Source organism: Rhinopithecus roxellana, chromosome 14, assembly GCF_007565055.1.
Source record: "Rhinopithecus roxellana isolate Shanxi Qingling chromosome 14, ASM756505v1, whole genome shotgun sequence".
NCBI lineage: Eukaryota > Metazoa > Chordata > Mammalia > Primates > Cercopithecidae > Rhinopithecus > Rhinopithecus roxellana.
In genome coordinates, this window is record NC_044562.1 from 21,873,048 (window position 1) to 21,896,036 (window position 22,989).

At 36.1% G+C, this 22,989-nt stretch overlaps 1 protein-coding gene across 6 annotated transcripts in view; it reads right to left on the reverse strand.

The window, feature by feature from the left end:
* The window catches only part of AGFG1 (ArfGAP with FG repeats 1), an 81,215-nt gene that overhangs the window by 20,891 nt on the left and 37,335 nt on the right, over positions 1 to 22,989 (reverse strand). For 4 of the 6 annotated variants that reach the window (XM_010375608.2, XM_010375611.2, XM_030916280.1 and 1 more), the window contains exons 3-6: positions 12,852 to 12,967; positions 8,744 to 8,906; positions 7,750 to 7,903; positions 1,607 to 1,726 (exon numbers count right to left, since the gene is read on the reverse strand). In XM_010375608.2, the coding sequence (XP_010373910.2) occupies positions 1,607 to 1,726; positions 7,750 to 7,903; positions 8,744 to 8,906; positions 12,852 to 12,967 (553 nt within the window). The remainder of the gene's footprint in view (positions 1 to 1,606; positions 1,727 to 7,749; positions 7,904 to 8,743; positions 8,907 to 12,851; positions 12,968 to 22,989) is intronic. The other 2 variants (XM_010375613.2, XM_010375612.2) reach the window with 1 other exon arrangement.

A 22,989-nucleotide genomic window follows, 5' to 3' on the forward strand; every position in this document is an offset into this window, starting at 1 on the left:
TCAAAAGACTAAAACCAGTATATTTCATTCTATGCTTTTGATCCTACACTTTTGGGATATTAGTTCTTTATTTCTAAACTTTAGTTTCAGAAATCAAAATAGTATATATATACAGTTATATATTAAAGTGATAGAAAAGACAACTACAGATAGATAATTTTAAAACAGAATGTATGAACCTCTATTAAAAAAACACGAACACTTTCTATCAAGCAGGTTTTTATACATTCTAAAAGAAATATATACTGATCAAATTTCTTTCAGGAGTTAAACCATGGTGTTTTCAATTAAAGGTAAGTAATACATGTTTGTATGTAAAAGACTGTGACCTGTTACAAGGAGCTGGCAAACAAAGTGCATACTAAACTTTCAAAATTTATATAAGAATATTATTTCAAATTATTATTAAACCAAGTAACTCTCTGTCTACTATTGTGTTCTCTAACTCTGAGTTTAATAAATAGAGTTGGAAGAGATTTTTATGAAGGATTATCACTAAAGAATTATCAACGATCTATAACTGGAAAAACCCTTGAAGTATAGCAAAAATATGCAAATTAGTATAAGATGCCTATTTGACAACAGAACTTACTGTGGGTAGCCTGAAGAGGAAAAGCTGAAGTAAATTCACCAAAACTGCAGCTAGATGAAAGCATTCTAAATGCTGGACAGCCAGAAATTATGTAAATGATGAAAGTTAAAGGGAAAAAAAAAAAAACGAAAGAAAACTGAAAGAAAAGGCTTTAAGACAATACAGAGTTAAAAGTTGAAAGAAAACTAATCAGCCAAAAATCTAAATAAGGGTTCAATGAGTTTCCGGAAACAGCACAATTTATGGAAAGAGTATTCAATGTTTAAACACCAATTCCTGCACAGAAAACTATTTCCAAGTTTGACTGAAGTGATCATTAACGTACTCTTGTCTAATAAACATATAAACATTTTTCTCAGGCTTCTTGCTCTGAAAATTACTTACATTTTTAGTTCTACAGAAGCAATCAGCTTCCTTTATTAAGAAGTATAATGTCAGCCTAAATCAATGGATTCTATGAACCTTAAAAAACTTACAGTGCTGGCTGGGCACAGTGGCTCACATCTGTAATCCCAGCACTCTGGGAGGCCAAGGCAGGAGGATAACGTGAGGCCAGGAGTTCAAGACCAGCCTAGGCAACACAGTGACACCCAGTTGCTACCCCCACCCCCAAAAAAAATTTCAGCTGGGAGTGGTGACATGTGCCTGTATTCTATCCTGAGGCAGGCACATTGCCAAAAAACAAACAAACACAAAAAAAAAGAGAGAAAGAGAAATACTTATAGTAGTGTCATGCCTCTGTCCTCTGTGCATGGTAGATCTAAGGAAGATTCATGTGCAGGAAAAGGAGGAGAATGGATGTTGTCAAACAGACAATACACCAAATAATGCAGAAAAACAAATGAATATAGAAAAAAATAAGAGTTCAGGTTTCCCCAGAGCTTTTTAAGATAGAACCATTTTAAAGTCAGGTAATTACAGAATTTAAGTTTAGACTAATTTTTCAAAACTACACTTAAAGAGAGTTTTGTTTCGTGAAGTAAACATTTAAGCACAATGCTGGAGAAGCTCTACCTGTAGTTTGGGGCTGAAAAGGAGAGTGACTTGCTGTGGGGAAACCTCCAAAATTACTCGAACCACTAGACTGTCCAAATGCATCAAAGTTTGCAAAATCTGCATTTGCAGAATTCTGAGCTGTAAATGGTAAGGAACAACATATGTTAATGAATATGAAAACTATAAATGAAAATACATGACAAATGAGTTTAAGAATTATATGGAAAAGTTTCTATGTATCCAAACTCACTTTACAGAGAATTCACTTAGAAATCAGATTTTAAACCCTACCAGCATTTAACCCAATTACAGGTAATTTACTAAGTAGTAACCAGGAATTTCCAAAAACACTTCATGCAGTGATAAATTTGGACACAATACTCTGTATATGACCTCAAGCATAGTACTATAAAAGTGACTCCATTAACAAAGGAAACTATTTCAGAGTACTGAGTTACAGTACCGAGTTATAGGAAAGCAGACAAAGATGTAGAAAACATTCTGGAAAAATTCACTGATTAAAAATGGTAATCAACTATGTGAATCTGAACAATAATTGAAATACTTAAAATAATAACACAAAGATGGTTTAATTAAGAAATAAAACTTTTTTTAAGTTTACAAATGTCTCACCAGTCATATAAAAATCTAAAAAAAGCACAAGATCACCAAATAAATGGAAGATATTCATATTCTATTAGAAGCCTGCAATTTTAAACTCATTAAAATTTAAGGAACAATGAATGCTAGTATAGAAATTACAGCATATAATTCAGAGCCCCAAACATTAATCGAATACCTATTAAATATGGCAAGAGAGGACTTTGTAGTACTTGTATCCATTTTTACGTCTAGGTACTGATCTATTCACTATCTTCAACAATCGATTATAAATGCTGCAGAATAAAACTTTGGAAGACAAAACTTTGCAAATTCAACACTAAAATACAAAAATTACAATCTGGACACTCAAGCAATCTCTGTACAAAGAAATCCAAGCTAAGCAGAATGTAACACAATGGTAAAGCTGTTTCTTAAATAATCGTATTTCAAGAAGTCAACTTAGTGTGGAACTTAAGACCCCAAACTAATGAGCCTGAGTCTTGCTAAGAGTTGTCATTCCTCTTCAAATAAAAACACATATTCATGAGACAGGAAGACAGAGAGATCACAGGATGCAAACTACCAGCCCTCAGCAAATTCATCTGACAGATAAGCTTTGTTTCATCTGTACAGTACTTAACATTAAAAAAGAGGGCATTTCACAATAAACAAAAAGACTTCTAGCTTCTCTTATTTAAAAAAAAAAAAAAAAAAAATCAATATATCTAGTATCCTAAATCCCTATTTCCATGTGGTAACAGATTAGAACATCCCCTTTAAAAAGGGCACCATAGTTCCTTAAACACACATGATACTACTCATTTGTGTTACCTGAGTTGCAAGGCAGTTGGGTTTAGATCCTACAGCATAGAATGTGACAAAAATCAATTACTGTTTATAGTGCACAGGTTTTGTGATATGATGTTTATCATCAGGCAAAATAACTACTAAATTCAGTAGGTGAATTTTATTTCTAGCTTCATGCATATTTCCATAGAAGATGACTTTTACTGAACCCAATAATGACCCCACCCAGCAACACACATCCACAAATACTATACCTCAGCCTGAATGCTCACATGAAGAGTAAAGGCTTCCAGCTTTTAAGTCACTAAACTACCTACAAAAGAAAAAGTTTCCCTACAAAACAATGCTAATGAACCAGACTGGCATGTGTGAATAGTTATCATTTGCCATTAAAAGTTCCATCAGTCGTATCAAACTGTTCAGGATACAATTTTCACCTAATATTTTTTTAAAATTAACAAGAATATCAGGATGAGAAGAAATTGGCAATCAATGACTTTATTTGTAAACTATATATGGAAAAATAAAGATTCTGAATGCCTGGAAAGGCTCTGGAAAAAGACATTTCAGTTAAACCATGACCTAGTTTTTACACCTAAAAACTACTCCAAGGCAAAATGTCAAAAGATGTTATCAACCATACATATTAGAAGGAAAAATAAATGAGTAATTCAGTAGTTTCTTCTTGTAACAGGCATATATATTTTATTCTCCTGTAATGAAACCAAAAGTCAAATAAAGTAAAGAAAAAAAAAGGTAATCTGAGCCGTCATTTGTAAGTAAGAACTTCAGACTAAAAAGCAACTCCTCTCAGGCAGCCTGACTTGCAGCCTACAGGAGCTATTTCATTCTTTCTTCGCACAAGAAACAGAACAGTTAAGATCAGTTAACTGCTTTCTATCAATCTGATCAAAATATAAGATTCTTTTCCTTTACTGCATATCCTACGATTAAATGATGGCTATTGTTTTCAAAGTGCAATTTAAGGAAGTTGTTGAAAGTATTAGTGCAGCCATGGTACAAATTAGTCTGTAGAGTTGCAGTCTAACCATTTTTGGCTAACAGGGCTACAAAGAAAAGTCCAACATTACCTGTGAAGACTCACAAATTGCATTTCAAGAGAGAAAAACAAAGGGAACAAATAAGTTGCAATTTACAGAAGAATTTGGTGGTTATCAGTAATTTCGCATTATATTTCAATAATCCTAAAATGGAGATAAAACCAGAATATATTCACAAATTACAAAAGTTTTACTCTATTTACTGGTTCTCCCACCAACCCTTTTTACCAGCATTCAAATGCAAGAGGTGAAAAAAGAGAGTTGGGGTTCTTTTTGGTCAGAAGGGGAAATGGCTTCTTATCTGGAGGGTTATGGGGAAAGAGGTTCTCCATGTTTTCTGGGATTTTGCAGCTCAGGTTAACACAGGAGAAGGGAAATCTACCACAACTCCAACAACTTAAGCAAAAGAAAACCAAAATTTCTTATCTTTCTCAGTATAACCTTTCCTGAAAAAAGAGATCTATGTCATCCTCTCCTTTCTAAAGCAAATACACACGAGACATATAAAAATTACACCACAATTCCCTTCTAAAGCATATCCTTAGAAAATGTTTTAATTAACATTTAAAATGAAAGGTTCCCTTATTGCTTGCTAGAAAGAAATGTGGCTGGAGAGAAGTTTTTCTACAAAATTTCAAACTATCCCAAACAGCACACTTTGGAGTGTGATTATGTATAAAATGCTTCATATCATCATTATCCAAAAAGAAGCCAGGTCATCAAATTGAAAGAAAATGAAAAACCATCACAATCTCACAGGTTAAGTAAAATAAGGCAAAGTAAGTTCCAAAATACAAATATGAAATCAGTTCTATCAGCACTGGTTTCTGTTATGCTCATAAAATTGTGAAATACATCTTTTAGAAACATACAGTCTTGAGTTTTTCTTCTCCATAACTGAACCTATAGAAATCTATGAAAAAGAGTAAGCTTTAGCCAATACCTCATACACACATGCCAAAATAATATAAAGCAAAGTTTCAAATTATCAAAATAAAACTATAAAATGACTAAATTCCTAAATTAATGTTCTACATTTGGTCTGATATTTATTTAATCACTCAAAATGCAGACCGATAAACTTGCCATGATATAAACATCACAGCTTACTGACATCCAAAATAGATTCCATACATATTTCCAACACAAATACTATGTATGCTTTTACACTGTTTAAGCATAAAGAAGCAACTGTAAAGACTCAAGAAATTACCAAGCTGTTAGGAAATGAATCTAAACCATTTGTGGAATCGTAACAAAGATCGAAAGATTAAAACAGCACAAAAACTTGCCATAAAGTATGATCCTTTTTCTTAAATGCATGTAAACATACAAACTACATACATAAGTGTGTATGTGTATACATAGGTACATATATATGAAGTGTGTGTAAAAGAGAAAAGAAAAACAATATTTATTGTACCTTTTAGATGGTAAACCACTTAAATGCATCATCTCACTTGAACCTTGCCACTTATCAAAGTCAATTTACAGAATAGAAAGTTTAGAAATGTTAGGTAATTTGCCCAAAGTTACACACCATAATAAGCAAGAAAGCCAGCATCTGAACCCAGGCTGTCCCAACTCCAAAGTCCAGGTTCTTTTCACTACATTATGCCACTTCCCTATCAGACTATTGCTATTACAATTAAGGAGAGATACAAGTGACCAAATCTATACTTCAATAATAAATTTTTAAATATTACCTAAGTACCTCTTCAAGGCTTGCATATTTGTTAACAAAATAAAACTCCATAAATCCCAATTTCTGGTGACATGCATTAAACTGTAACAAATATGTTAAATCTGAGAATAAGCAGGGGAGAAAAGGCCAAAGACCACAAGAGTTCTATCAAAAAAGTATCTTTAGGGCTGGGTGCAGTGGCTCACACCTGTAATCCCAGTACTTTGGGAGGCCGAGGTGGGTGGATCACTTAAGGTCAGGAGTTTGAGACCAGCCTGGCCAACAAGGTGAAACCCCATCTCTACTAAAAATAAAAAAATTAGTATTTTTGTATTACTAAAATACAAACTTTTACATTTGTATATAATTTCAGGTATTGTGGCGCACACTTGTAATCCCAGCTACCTGGGAGGCTGAGGTGGGAGAACAGCTTGAACCCGGGAGGTAAAGGTTGCAGTGAGATTGTACCACTGCACTCTAGCCTGGGTGAGAGAGCGAGACTCCACCTCAAATAAATGAATGAATGAGTTGTATCTGTAGGAACCAACCTGAAAATGTTCCTACTCCTAAGGTGGGCTAATTTGAGCACTACTAAGGATAATGACAGCAAACTGAGAAGCAGCAAATGTTTAACTCTATGAAGTCATAATGATACTAAAGAAAAAAGTCACCATTATAAAATTATTTTATAATTTTAAACTTTCCATGATATAATTTCCACCATTATAAACTTTCCATGATATAAACATCACAGCTTACTGACATTCAAAATAGATTCCATACATATTTCCAACACAAATACTATGTATGCTTTTACACTGTTTAAGCATAAAGAAGCAACTGTAAAGACTCAAGAAATTACCAAGCTGTTAGGAAATGAATCTAGGAAATGACTAGGAAATCAACTCATTATTCTGATATCTGATGGAAAAGAATCATGTGTTCTGACTTTCCTAAACAAATCATGATAGATTTTTTAAAAAGTATTTCAGCTAATAAGTGAAGGAATAAATTCAGAACATCATTATTTTTACACAATGGACTCGGTTATTGAGCATCAACAGGTAACATTATAAAAACACAATCCAAAATTAAAAGCCTCTTAAATCCCAAGCAGTAACCATATCCCCAGCCACCCATCCTCCTAATAGGAAGAACCTGTAACTGATTAAGTCTCTGGATCCAACAACCTGATACAAGAAATAGAACATAGGAACTTGTTACAGGGCACCATAGTGGTGCAATCAACTAATTCAGACTACTGAAAACTGTATAGGACAAATGAGCAAATTTCTTTCACAAATTATAGAGGAGGAAAAAGAAGGAATGGAGGAAAAATCTTATGAACTAAGAAACCTAAGAGACATATCCCACAACTGCAGTCTGTAGACCTTGCTGGAAATCTGATTCAAACAAACTGTATGTATGCTTATATGTATGTATGTACGTATGTATGCATGTGTATGGAAAAATCTGAACTATAATGAACATTTGAATACTGATTAATGAATTATTACTCCTACTATTATTTAGGGAGTGATGCTACTAATGTGGTTATATCTAACAAAAAAAGTATGTTTTATAGATTGAAATACACAACATTTAAGGATAAACTATGTCTAAAATTTGCTTCAAAATAATATGACAGTGACAGTGGAATGACAAATGAAACAAGATTAGCTATGGGTGATTAGCACATAAAGGTTATAGTATCCAATTACTTTTGAATATTTGCAATTTTCATAAAGAATAAAAAACAGACATTATATCCTTTCCCCATTTTTCCACAGAAAGAGGTCATGCCAACCAACTGATATTAAATATAATCTCTTCAGTGATTAAAAAGCAACACAATTATATGATTACATATTACAGCTCAACAGTTACGAGTAACAAAACATTCTCAACAAAAAATGTTTACTGATCCTCAAAGTGTGATGAAGAATTGATGTTTCTTGGTGTTTTATATGCACCTCCAGCAAAAGCTGTCGGGAAAAACCACTTACCTGCATGACTGTTGAAATGTGCAAAGTTAGCAAAATTGGCTGTAGCTGTTGACTGAGGAGCTGGAGCAGCAAAGATGTCTGAGCCAAGATCACTTAAAAGGTCAAATTGCTTCTTCTCCTGCTGCTGCCCTTGAGAACGACCTACAACTGGGGACTATAAACCACATATTAACTATAAAGATATTCCAGTCAGATCTGCGAAATCTTTATACAAAACTATCTCCAAACTTAAAACACAGTTATACTTAAGAAGAGTTACAGTATGCTGAGTTAACCTTTCTCATTTTTCACTCAACCTTTTGTGAAAACAGAGAAATTTATCCAAGTGTCTTAGTATGTGTTACCAAAAAGGGCAGGATTTAAACCATAGTACTATGCCTCTGAACTATTCTTGTATAGGATAGAGACTGCAATGCCACACAGTAACAGATCTGTCACAGCCCCATCAACTATAATAAAGTGTAGAAGACAAACTTTAGGTAGCAACTTTGAAACGATTTCATTTTGTTCATTTCTAAGAATAAGATATAATGCAAAGTCCCTTGTGTTTCAATGACCAACATGCTTCACAACCACACATGTGGGAAAACTCTACTACTAAAGAAATCCCTTCCTAGAAAAGTATATCAAAGAGACTATATGTTCTAACTCTGATGGTCACCATAGATTCATGTTTTACTAATTGTATAACACATGATATATACATATATACATGTATACACACACACACACGTATATAGCTATAGCAACATTCCTGTATAACTTGCCTTTACAAAGTTGCAGAGAAGTCAAAGAAACTCATATTAGCAACAGCAAAAAGAACAAATACATATATATTTCAACCACTTAACAATTTCTTAATGTATAATAAACCACTAGAACACAATGCTACTGGCATACAAGGTTATGCTGCTGTCTTAAAGAATTCTCAAATTCTTGATACTCAAGCCCTCTTTAAGTCGAAGCTTCCTACAAAGATTCAAAGACTACTCACCTGACTAGGTGTGCCCTTATTTAAGTGCAGTGTTGGTGCAGAATCCCCTAAAAGAGATTTCAGTGGTTTGACCTCAGGTGTGCTGCTTGTGCTACTGGCAGAGGACCCGGAAATAGATGCATGAACTGATGCCACGACTTTGGCTTGTTCTGGCGGGACATACCTAAAACACATAAAAACCAGTTAACTAAAAAAAAAGTAGGTAATTCTATACCAAAAAATAAGCTTAATTCTAACTTCGTACAAGACTGTTTCACCATTAATCTTATCTGAAAACCCTCTCACACAGAACACCTTTGCATATTTTTTTAAAAGGAACGATAGCTTAAGACTACACCCATTAAATACTTGAAATACTCAGAGAAAGAGAAGACTAACCACAAAACTTGTTTCGATTACTTATTTATGGTTTTTCTAAGAATATATTAAGTACAACACAAGAAATAACTGCTTTTTTTTTTTTTTTTTTGAGACGGAGTCTTGCTCTGTCGCCCGGGCTGGAGTGCAGTGGCCGGATCTCAGCTCACTGCAAGCTCCGCCTCCCGGGTTTATGCCATTCTCCTGCCTCAGCCTCCGGAGTAGCTGGGACTACAGGCGCCCGCCACCTCGCCCGGCTATTTTTTTGTATTTTTAGTAGAGACGGGGTTTCACCGTGTTAGCCAGGATGGTCTCGATCTCCTGACCTCGTGATCCGCCCGTCTCGGCCTCCCAAAGTGCTGGGATTACAGGCTTGAGCCACCGCGCCCGGCCAAATAACTGCTTTTTTTAAACAGAGGACCTACAATTAATCATCACGATGAATAGTTCATACTACAATTTTAAAAATTATCTTAAGATCTAAATAACCTCTGAAGACAAATGAGGTAGGAAAACATTTGTAACATTACAGTTAACAGCCTAAAATATAAAGGCTTATTACAACTGTAAGAATAAGATCATCCCATTTTAAATGAACAAAAGAAGCAATTCACAGAAGACAGGAGACATAGAAATGAAAACACTTTTAACCTAACAAAAATGCAAATTAAGGTTTTATTCACCTATAAGCTAAGTGTGAACACTGCAATTTTTTTATTGCTACCTACTAAAATATATGAATAGGTGTACTTTGTGCACCAGAAGTACCACTTCTAGAAACATCCTTAAGAATTGGTAAGTGTATACAGATGCATGTACACAGAAATGTTAATCACAGTCCACTCTTTATAATTTCAAAAAAACTGGGAAACAAACCCAACATCTATCAAGAAAAAAATATTTACAATAATACAATACTCATAGCTACTCTGCTTTGACGTGGAAAGATAAAACCTCACAGATCCTTCAGATTTGATTCCAGTCATGTAAATACATGATTTATGTGAGGAGGTGAGTTGAGAAAGGAGAGGCAGCAAAGATATAATAAGGTCCAAACACTGGCAATCCTAACCTCTAGGTGTGGGATTATGTGAGAGCTTTTGCTCTTTGTAATTCTGGGTTTTGTCCTACCCTCCTTCTTATTCCCCATATGAAGTAGGTGAAGAAAGAAGGAAAACTATGCTTAAGAGCACCTGTTCCAGAGACAAGAGTTCAAATCCCATCTCTATCACCAAATGGCTGTGAAACCTTGGGCAAACTATTAATACTTCAACTCTTTGTGCTTCTATTTTTTTCATTTATAAAATGGAGAGACAGAGTTGCCTAGGTTTAAACAAGTTAACATTTGTAAAGCACTGAGAACAATTCCTGGTGTAGATATTAACTACATAAGTGTTCATTATCACCAAACCACTTAATAATCACAAACAATACAACCGGCTTTTTAAAAGTAAATGAGAGAGACAAAAGATATATGAGAATGAATACAAGAACTTGTACTTTCCCATAATTTAGCATACTACTAATATAAATTCTTGAGTATAGCCAAGTCTTATCAAAGGATAAAATCAAATGATAGTTACTGGTTCAAAAGACTTGCCTGACAAAGTAAAGAAACTAATCTTGTATAACACAGGAAGTGATTTTGAGAACTGGTCAAAAGAACAATTTCAAAATCCCTTTGGATAACAACAGCATCACTGTTTTAAGTATAGTTACAGTGAGTATTTTTAGGGAGGCTGCATCTGGATAGTGCTTATTCCATGTTAGAAACCAACTTCACTGCTCTCTAGCTATATGTTACAGGTGTGAGGGAGTCTGGATTAAAAACATACTGTTCCTGGCCCTCTTAATGATGGTCACCTGTCCCACCACTTGAAGTCTCTATTTTTATAACTCTTATTATCCTGTTTCTCAGGAAAAAACACACACACACACACACACACACACAAATTGTAATTATTTGAGGTTTCCAGGTATTTGTGTTACAGTTTGAATGAATAATACATTACTGTTATAAATGTGGAGGTAAGGATCTATGATTTTAATTCTACCATTACACTCACTTTTCTCTTGATAGCTAGAGCTGACCATAAGCTAATCCCTAACCAAACTCTCTTTCTGAATTGGTAAAAGTAACAGCTGAGAGAAAAAAAAAACTAGGTTAGGGCTACATAAGGAGAACAGTCTTTCCTACAGAGTAGAATGTCTAGGAAATTCAGAATAAAAAAGATAAAGGATAATTATACCTTTCGTTTTAAAAGAATCATTTATGCTACCATATTTTTACTATCAACCCACCTTCTAATATTTTCTTCTTTCCTGAGCTTAAATTTTACTGGTGTATTTTAATCTATTTTCATACCTGATGTCTTCTAGTATAGCTGAATATAGCCCTGATTAATCTAGCCTTGCAAAAAGGAGTCTATTTTAGGCAGGGTGCGGTGGCTCACACCTGTAATCCCAGCACTATGGGAGGCTGAGGCGGGTGGATCACCTGAGGTCAGGAGTTCGAGACCAGCCTGGCCAACATGGCGAAATCGCGTCTCTACTAAAAATACAAAAAATTAGCCAGGCGTGGTGGTGGGTGCCTGTAATCCCAGCTACTTGGGAGGCTGAGGCATGAGAATCGCTTGAACCCAGGAGGCGGAGGTTGCAGTGAGCCGAGATCGCGCCACTGCACTCCAGCCTAGGCAACAAAAGCAAAACTCAGTCTCCAAAAAGAAAAAGAAAAAAAGTAGTCTATTTTGGAAAGTAGTAAGAATACAAATTTTGATATAGCATGCAAGTCAGAGCTAACATGCTCCTGAATGAAGGTAAAGACCTCTGCTGTAAGCCACAGCAAATGTTCCCTCAGGACCAAAACAGGCTCTGAACATATTCTCTTGGGTTGAAACACAGCTCCTCAAGCAAACAAGAAGCTCATTACTTCCCCATTATTTATTGCCTCTATTTTGATTCTCTGTCCCATCTTTCTAACCTCCCAAGATGGAAATATCCACTATTCAATACTATTAAAGAAACAACCAAAAGAGTTCATAGTTAATGAGTCTTAGTAACTATACTTAAATTGTGCTCATATAGCTAAAAATGCAGAGCCCTCAATAGCTGAACACTAGCTTTATGGATATAGTCCCTATTCCATTGGAAGGGGCTTACTAGCTATATATGTACAACCTGTTGGAATTAATTTTTAAAAATTAACATCTGATAGATTTAGTTAGGCAAAAGTAAATGCTCCCTTCTTAACCAGAAAGTAAACTGATTTCTTAGGTGGAAAGAAAAAATATTTTGAGCAAAGGCTACAACAGACAATTAGGTGGATGGACTACCACACCAGAGCTTTATTTAACATAGTGCCTAGTATATAGAAGATGTTACTCAATAAATTAAAAAAAGATACGACTCAGTAAATACTTGCTAAATTAATGATTTTTAAGAATAGAGGCTTTGTAGGGCAAAACATATTTAAAGAAGCTAACAGCGATAGGGAATGATTAGAAGGAAGAATCCCTAACTTTCCTGGTAATTATTATAACAAAAAGGTTGCTGCCAGGAACAGATGAGTTAAGATCAAGTAGAAGTAAAGGTTTTCAGAAACCAAACCAACAAAAAGCCAAGGGATAATGAATTATATACCTATCTAAGCTCTCACTGTCTGTCTTTTATCCTTCATTGTGTCAGACTAACCTTACCCATAGTTAACATGTGATTTGGGGAGGCTTTAGTCTACATACAACTCTTCACTCACCATCTTTTCTTTTCATATTTTTCTTGTAGAAACTCTTTCACTTTTTGTGGATCCCTGAAGTCTGGAATTGCTGAAGATCTATCATCAAATAATCCTAGCCAAATCTGTTTACAGACCTTTGGAAAGAATCAAAAAAATATATGTTAAATTCAACATCTTCACTTAATGAAATTTTAAGGGGATATTGTGATTCTTTCAGGAAGCTAATCTACATAATAATTGTAATAATATGCTTTCAATGAGGATACTAATAAACAGAAATAAAGGAACTAAATTTCTTTTTAATATGTTGTAGTATGCAGTAAAATTTTAGCAACAAAATCATTAAAAAGGGGAAATGAACAGTGAAATGGGATTTGAGAGGACCTGGGGTCTTTTCAGTCCTGGCATAATCACAAACTTCACCATTAGCGAAGTCATGTAACCTGTGAATTCTCAGTTCCCTTACTCACAAAACAAAGGAACGAACCAATAGTAATTTTACAGGCCCTTTAGCAAGTCTAAAAAACCAAAAAGAACAAGCAAAAATACTAGGATCATAAACAATTTACTGTAAAACTGTAACAATAAACACAAACATAAGGCAAACACACTATTAGCTTTATAGTTGTCTCCTATGCATTTTTTGTCTGATAGCTAAAAAATGAGAATCTGAGAAATTTAACTTTCAGAAAAACCAAAAGAGAAATGAAATAAAACAGCACAAAAAGAACTATAAAGAGAAAAACTGATAAAGTAGACTTCATCAAAATAAAAAACTATTCTTCAAAAAACTTAAACACAAAAATCAAGATAACTGATAAAAAGTATTTGCAAAATGTATAAGAACTTGAAACTGGAATATATAAAGAACTCCCATAACTCAATTATAAAAGATAACCCAACGCGGGTTTCGGTTTTTGTTTTTGAGAAAAGGTCTGTCTCTACAGCACAGAATGGAGTGTAGTGGTGCAATCTCAGCTTATTGCAACCTCCGCCTCCCAGGCTCAAGCCATCCTCCCACCTCAGCCTCCTGAGTAAGCTGGGACTACAGGAGTGCAGCACCACAGGTGGCTAATTTTTTGTATTTTTTGAAGAGACAGTGTTTCACCATGTTGCCCATGCTGCTCTCGAATTCATGAGCTCAAGCGATCCACCCGTCTCAGCCTCCCAAAGTGCTGGGTTTATAGGAGTGAGCCACCACGCCCAGCCAACACTTGTTTAAAGAGGGGGCAAAAGGTCTGAACAAACACTTCAGCAAAGGTATCAGCAGCCCACTATCATCAGTCATGTATAAAATGCAAATTAAAATGACACTGAGGACGGTGCCGGTGGCTCACACCTGTAATCCCAGAACTTTGGGAGGCCGAGGCAGGCGAATCACCTGAGGTCAGGAGTTCGGGACTAGCCTGGCCAAAATGGTGAAACCCCATCTCTACTAAAAATACAAAAAAATTAGCCAGGCCACTAAGTAGTGGCACATGCCTGTAATCCCAGTTACTTGGGAGGCTGAGTCAGTAGAATCACTTGAACCCAGGATGGGGAGGTTGCAGTGAGTGGAGATCACGTCACTGCACTCTGGCCTGGGCGACAAGAACAAAACTCCATCTTTAAAAAAAAAAAAAAAAAAAAAAGACACTGAGACTCCACAAGATAGACATGCATAGATACTACTAGAAAAGCTGAAAACAAAGTGTGACCACACCATGTGTTGGTAACAATGTGGAACAACCAGAACGCTTTAGAATGTAAAATAGTATAAGCACTTTGGAAAACATTTGGCAGTTTCTCAAGAGTTAAACACAGACCTGGCATATGACGTAGCCATTCTACTTTTAGGTATTTATTCAAGAAAAATAAAAGCACTTTTCCACACTCAAACTGTACATAAATATTTATAGCAGCTTTACTAATAACCCCAAATGGAAACAATCCAATTGTCCATAAATAAGTGAATAAACAAATGGGAGAATAGCCAAAGAATATTATTCAGCAATTAAAAGGAGAAAACCATTAATAAGAGAAACACAAATAACCTCAAGATTATGCTGAAAGTAACCTGTGCACGCCCCCCACCAAAACGTATATACTGCATATTTCCATTCATTTAAATTTTCAACGTAAACCAGTCTACAGCGAAGAAAAGCAGACCAGTGGATTCATCGCAAAGGGTTGCACAATGAAAATATATACTATCTTGTTACTGTGGTAGTGGTTTCACAGTATATACAAACGTCAAAACTCATCAAATTGTACACTTTAAGTATGTACACGTTATCAATTTAAATATCCAAAAGTTATCAATTATTCCTCAGCAAAATTATCAAGAACAAGTCAACAAGTTTCCAAAATTACATTATTTTAAAGAATAAGCAATTACGACACTATGAAAAGAACATGGTATCTGGTTTCAAAAACGCTGACAAATATTTAAGAAATCAGCGAAGGAAAAGCATACTTCTCAATCTTACCTGCTCACTGAACTGGGTACGGAATAAATAAGAGAAAGGATAGGAAAAAGGGCTTGCCCTTCTCCTCTCCTATCATGTCCCCAAGTGTGTTTCAAAATATTTTTGTAGGGTAAGCGCGGTGGCTCACAACTATAATCCCAGCACTATGGGAGGCCCAGGCGGGCGGATCATGAGGTCAGGAGATCGAGACCATCCTGGCCAACATGCTGAAACCCCATCTCTACTAAATATTTAAAAAAAAAACAAAAAAATTAGCTGGGCATGGCGGCACGTGCCTATAATCCCAGAGGCTGAAGCAGGAGAATCGCTTGAACCCGGGAGTCAGAAGTTGCAGTGAGCCGAGATCGCACCACTGCATTCCAGACTGGCGACAGAGCGAGATTCCGTGTCTGTCTGTCTATACAAATATTTCTTGTGGTTCCTTCCTATTCCAGGCTCAGTACAGATAGTATAAAGTCATTTAGGAAGTGACAGTTGACAAGAGTGAGGACCAGAATGAGGTACAATCCATTACGAAAACATTTCACTGACAACGCCTGAGAAGTACAGACACCCAGGAATAGTAGTGCAACTTATTGCCAGAAATACTACAAACCTTTAAGAGACCCAGCTTGTCCAATAATATTTAGCCAGTTAAAAAGAACTACATGGGACTCTCCTCAGGCAGAAACCTAACTAATGATTCTCCCAAAATGTAATTCTTTAAGATTTTTAAAGATTTATCAGTTACATTCATAAAGGGAGGCCTGGAAGTTTTTCTTTTAAAATAGAAGATTTTAAAATAGAAGATTTTAAAACTTCCCAAATGAGAAAACAAGAGACAGGGTAGTTATTTACCCAAAGCCATGAAACTATTGACTGTACTTGATGGACACTTTATTCTCTACATTCTAAAACCTCTGCCATATATAACTTTTTAAAATTAAAATCAATAAATGAATAAATAATAAGCATACAAATAAATAAAATGAAGCAGATGAGCTAAGGGCAGACAGATCATAGAGCTGCCATCTTGGCACTCATAATGGTAATGCAAAGCAAAGATGGAGTGCTTGATGATAAAATATTTGACATAAGCAGCCTGTAGAATTCCCTCAAAATTGTATATACTAACTGCTGTGGTTCTGTTCCTGCTCTCTGAAAGGTCACATTGCTGGAGAAAAAGTCATTAAAAATAGTTGCTGAGTCCCCTACAAATTCAAACCATCTCACTGTCAAAGTCCCTCAAAGTTATTAATCAGCTCTAATTTCCCACTATATTGTCCCACAGCAGCTATTTCCTATATTTATAGATCAAAATCCTAACCATTCTTGACACTCTTGGCAGTTGAATTCTTACTCAAATGAAGTAACTCTCAATATACGATTCCCAATTCCGTAAATCAGCAAGCAGCATCAGTGTCAACTAAGAACTTGATGGAAATGCAGGTTTTCAGGAGCCACTCAAGACATGTGAAATCAGTCCCTCTAGGTAGAACCCAGCAATCTGTTTTATCAAGTCCTCCAGGTTATTCTGAAGTGGGTGAAAGTTTGAAAACCAATGCTTTAGTAACATCTAGGCCAGCAGATGGAAACTTACTTTCTACCTGTAATTTTATTCATCTTTCCTCGCTTCTGTATCAGCACATCAGAGAGAGAGGGAAACAGAAATTCAAACTATACATAGCTTTCAGCATTTCCCAAATATAGCCAGTAAACCTATTATGGGGCAAGATTCATTTAACACAGACAGCGTTTCAGTGACACACCTGGGAAAACATCAATCTCTTAACTCCTTATGACCTACTCATAGTTCAGTCCCTGAAAGGCTGCCTTCTGCTCCTAACATTGCTATTTCAGGCATCTAGACTTGCTGATAAAGTCTCTTTTCTGCTTGTTTTGGTTTTTTAGTAAAATAAACACCATCAACGGAAAAAAGGGGATTTCAAGGTTGGGAAAAAAGGGAGAGAATGAATTGACTAGGAAGCACTAAAGACTTGTGGCCATCAATATCTAAAGTGAAACTAGTCAGAAGGCTGTGTTTTTCTCCAGCTTTATCTGGCTATTTAGGTAAAAGTAGGTAGAATACTGGTTTAATTGAGCAGAATAGGACAGATGGTGGAAAAAGGTGATTATATTAACAGACCATGGAATCTAAGCTAAGAAAAATAAAGACATCATGAGGAAGATAGATAACAAAGGGATTTAGTGAAATGAAGGAAAAAAGGTGCTGATGACTGTCCCAAAATTTCTGTGGCTCCAGTATTAGAGGGAGTAAGCCGGAAAGAGAGAATCAGTGGTGGTCAGAGAACTGGATGCTTGAAACTGAAATCTGGAAGGTGATACAGTTAACAATCAATAAAAGGTCTAAAGTAGTATGGAGGATCACTGGAGGTCAAGGAATTCAGGAGGCTATGTAGATATCCATGTGGATACTGGAACTGCAAAAATGATTAACACTAGTGGGAATAAAAACAGTATTTAAAATGAATGAGGGGGCTGGGTACGATGGCTCACGCCTGTAATCCCAGCACTTTGGGAGGCCAAAACGGATGGACTGCTTGAGCCCAGGAGTTCAAGACCAGCCTGAGCAACATGGCAAAACTCAGTCTCTACAAAAAATACAAAAATTCGCTGAGCATGGTGGTGCACGTGTAGTCCCAACTACTAGGGAGGCTGAGGTGAGAGAATCACCTGAGCCCGGCAAGTCACCCTTGATCACCCTTGATCACCCTTGATCATACCACTCTACTCCATTCTGGGTGTCAGAGTGAGATCCTGTCTCTAAATAAATAAATAAATAAATACTGAATAAGGAAGACTGACTGGTATGATTGCAACAAGAAGATGCAGCAAGTGATAAAATCTATTGACATGAAAAGTGGGGGTGAGGGACTAAAAACAGCACTGAGGAGCAAGAATGACACCTAAAAAAAGGAATTATATGGAACAATGGAATTACTTTTGATGGTCCCTTTTTGGGGAGGTGAATAATCAATTCTAATTATAGAATAATGTGGTGTTTATGGTAGTTAATGAGCTTGGACAAGGGAATCAGACTGCATGAGTTTGAATTCCAACTCTGTTTGCTACTATTTGACTTGAGAAAATTAACTTTTCTTTATTTGTAAAATGCAAATAATAATAGAACCTATTTCATAAGGAGGTTTAGAGAGTTAAATAAATTAATATATGTTTTGTACTGAGAACAGGTATATAAACTTTAAATAGTTTGGCCAGGCGCAGTGGCTCACACCTATAATCCCAGCGCTTTGGGGGGTCAGTAGGTAAAGACTAGCCTGGCCAAAATGGTGAAACCCCGTCTCTACTAAGAACACACACAAAAAATTAGCCGGGCGTGGTGGCATGCACCTGTAATTCCAGCTACTCAGGAGGCTGAGGCAGAAGAACTGCTTGAACCTGGGAGACAGAAGCTGCAGTGAGCTGAGATCATGCCACTGTACTCCAGCCTGGGTGACAGAGCAAGACTGCCTCAAAAAAAGAAATCATATTAGTTATATTACTTTTGGGCCTAGCCTCTTTAAGTGGTTTGCAGTAACAGACTATGGAGTGATGAGACAGGCAACGACTGGGAAGGGTGGTCTTACCAGGAAAATACAGGAAATTGTAGATCTCCCTTCATTCCTGCCGCAGACACAATCAAAGCCGTCTTGACAGAGTAACCTCCCTCCTCTGAACTTCTAGCATTTTGTAGCTCTCACAAGAAACTCATTCCAAACTGCCTACTAGTAGAATCATGGAGCATGTGTCTCATTTACTTTTGGATTCCCCATAATGCTTCAAACAATGGGCTGTGCCATATTAAGTGTTCAATAAACTGGTAGTACTCAAAGCCAGATCTTATGGAAGAACTAAAAATCACACCAGACAACAGAATAAATTCATAAAATTGTTAATTTTTTCCCTTAATAGTCCTAATCCACTCTATAATTGGAATCATAATAGCCACTGACAGAATCTAAAATATGTTAAAGCATATTTTATCAGTCAGTTACCATAGAAACAGACGGCACGGTCAATTTGGATAATTTGAAGAAAGTTTAATAAGGAGACTATTACGAAGCATAGGTGGGTTGTAAGGAAATCACAAGGGAGAGTGTTATATCCCAGGGTTAGTAACAGCAGGGCCTACCACTACCCATTGGCATAAAGCAGGAGAGGAAAGAAAAATGTCAGCTGCCTGACAGGAACTATCAGCCCTGATAGGAACTGCAAACTTTAATGGAAAGATGTAGCCAGGCTGCAGAAATCCCACAGGAAGAAGTCAGAAAAATAAAATGTTCCCCACCAGCTGAACCCAACTAGAAACCAGGGAAAAGAAGCTGACTTGTATATCCAGACAGACCAGCTGCTTGGAGCCAGAGCAAGGAAAAGACCAGAGTGAGAAGTGCAGATAGCAGGTATCCAGCACAGCAGCCAAATCATGATAATAAATATATACAGGGCTAGCAATTTAACAAACTCAGTTATGAATACCAGAAATAGGAAACCTTCATACTCATTCCCAATTACTCATATATAAAAGGAAAGGTAAGAAACAGTGTTATATCAGTAATCCTTGAGGGGGACAGCAAATTGGAGTGGAAACTTGTTGAAATGGATATTCACCTTTATTTGGAGAAAAACTTATTTTCACAAAAGATAAAAAGAATAAACCACATGGCATGACTCTGCTTGTAACCTCTATATAGAAAGATACAAGAATAAGGAAAGGACAGAGGATCTGAAATTTAAAGGATCTTTTTTCACTCAGCCAATCTACATACATCCAACAAGATTTCATACTTCCTTTTTTGTCCTTTCTCTACTTAGTAGAGATGGAGCAATCCTCTAAGTACTCCTGCCTCCTTCTGGATATAAGATAGAATCACAGCACTTAATAATACCACCCATAAAACACAGGAACAAATAACAAAATAGTTTAACAACTGAAAATTTGATGAACAAGTAATCAATATCTACTTTTTGGAAGCGGACAGAAAAACTGAACAAAAATAAATATTAACAAACAGAAAATACCATTAGAAGCTCTCTAGACAGGTACCATGGACCTATACAAAATTCTATCACCAACATATTATTATGCCCTAAAAGGAAGAAACGAGGGAGAAAAAGTCCATACTCAGAGAAATAATCTCAAATATATGCCATGACTCAAGTAAAATACTGGAAAAACAAGTACATTATTAATGTTAAGTATATTATTAACATTTCCTACACTGAACCAGCCTACATTACTTTATTTCTAGACCACCAGCTGATTTGTATTTCTCAATGACATATCTCTAAACAATACATAAACTAAATGATGCCTACACAAACAAAAACACTATCCGCATGTGCTTTATGCAAGAGAAACTGATGGTTTTGCATTTACATATACCTTTTTTAGGAACTTTATGGTATATCCTATCTTAACATTTGGTTTTATAAAATGTGCTGGCAAGAATTAGAACTTATGCAACTGAGTAACTAACTAAAAATAGGCGCACACAAGCTATATGTGAGATCTCGGAGACAAAGTGCCTTTGTAAACCAGCCACATAAATTGACAGGTAAGGGAGTATCGATCGGACTTACGAGATATCAAATCCAACTTGTTTCTTTTGTCCTAGGGTTTCTTTAAAAAGAATTTATTTAAGCACAAACTACCTGATAACAGCTTCCTTAACGTAAAATTCAAATTCTTCATCATAGCCTATTAGGCTCAACAGAATGTGACCCCTGATTAGCCCTCCAAACTAATTTTAAACTCTTTCCAGCCCACTGGCTTCCTCAGAAAGTCTTCCCTAACCACCCAATCCAAAGGGACAATAATCCCTGTACCAAATCACAGATACACACTCTCACATTATTTTCACAACCTTTATCTCATAATTTTGAAATGCAAATTTCATAAGGCAGGAACCTCCTCTCTGATTCAACACTATCTGTATGCTCGGTACCTGACACACAGTAAGCACTTAATACCTGGTAGATGAGTGAAAGCAACTTCCTTAACAGTCCTCAAATATATGCACAATAGAAATTATCTTTTTTCTTTTGTTCCATCTAAAATATACACGCTGACCTAGAACAGTTAGCTCCCCAACTTATTTAGGTAGAAATAATAAATTCACTGATCCAAATTCTCACGTCATATATAGCCAGGGATCAGCAAACTGGGCTAAATCTGGGGCCTATTTGTATAGATAAAAATCTTCTTAGAACACAGTCACACCCACTTGCTTACCTTTTGTCTATGACTACTTACAGCTACAACATCAGCATTAATTGCAACAAAGACCTTATGGCACCCATAAAGCCTAAAATATTTACTATCTGACTCTTCAAAGAAAAAGTTTGGCAACCCCGAACATACCTGTAACCATGGACTATGCTACCATCCCAGCATCCAAGACTAGTAACAATTTAAATAGGATAATAAAAACCTGTTTCAGAGACAGGTATTAGAATGTGCACAGGGAATAACATAGAGAGGTGGGCAAAAATTTTTCCCTGGAGGAAGAACTTCCCAACAGCAAGGTCTATCTAAGAGCCAATTTATTATACATACTGATTCACTTGACAATACAGGAGAAAAAGTACCAGAATAAGTTTTGGTGAAAGATTAATAGGTATTTAATACTTGTTTTCTAAATAACTACTAAGTACAAAGAAACAGAAATGATAAAACACTTGGAAAGGGATTAGGAAATCTCACAAAGGAAAGAAAGAAGCAAATACTTAGAATACTAGAGAGAAATAAAATGCAATGGATAGTAAGAAAACTTACTTGCAAGTATCTGCATTGTGAAGGAGAGCAACAACTCTAATTCAGACATCTACTGTAAGGACTTAGTAAAGGGCAGCACACACAACTCACAAACCCATACCTTATTTCACTTCACACACAACTCACATACCCATACCTTATTTCACTTAAGGTCTCTAACATCAGAACTGTGTTCCAGATAGGATGAAAAGAAGCAAAACCCAGCTATACTAGCTTAGAGAAAAACAGACTTGCAGACAGCATACACCAAAGCACTCCACCAAAATAAAACAAATACTTCATGAGAACCAGGAATGCAAACAGGAAACCATCTGGGACCTGGGCAGTCTGAGTGCCTATCTCCTAAGCCCTCTCTCAACCAACCCCTCCACCAAGACAGAGTTTATCATTTTGCTTCACATACTATGTCTTGTCCCCACTCTTGCTTCTCTAAGTACAACTTTTTGTTTGTTTACTTGTTAGCCTGCACAGAGCCCACTACATACAATTTTTCAGTTCAGATGACTAATTGTTTGAATACAGCCCTGTGAACCTTAATTCAATTTCTGAAGAAACAGGACCTGATAAGTCACTAGCCTCAGGGTTAGGTGTCCATCCCTGGTACAATCAGGGGTGTGGATGTGTGTGTGTGGATGTGTGGTGCTGTGTTTTGTGGTTTTCTCATGGCAATAAGCCTTTTCTTCTTTCAGTAAGGAATATGAGTATGGTAAGCACCCCTCCCTACCCCCTCAACACACAGGTTATTTATGAATGTGCTTTGTAAATTACAAAGAGATTTATAAATTTAAGACATAATTAGTCAAGTCATAGTAGTTTCAAGGAAGATTATCATCTGCCCAACTCTCTCAAACTAAGATAACATAAGTAAATTACCCTGTATGGTATGGTGCCTGGCACAGAACAATGGCTCTGC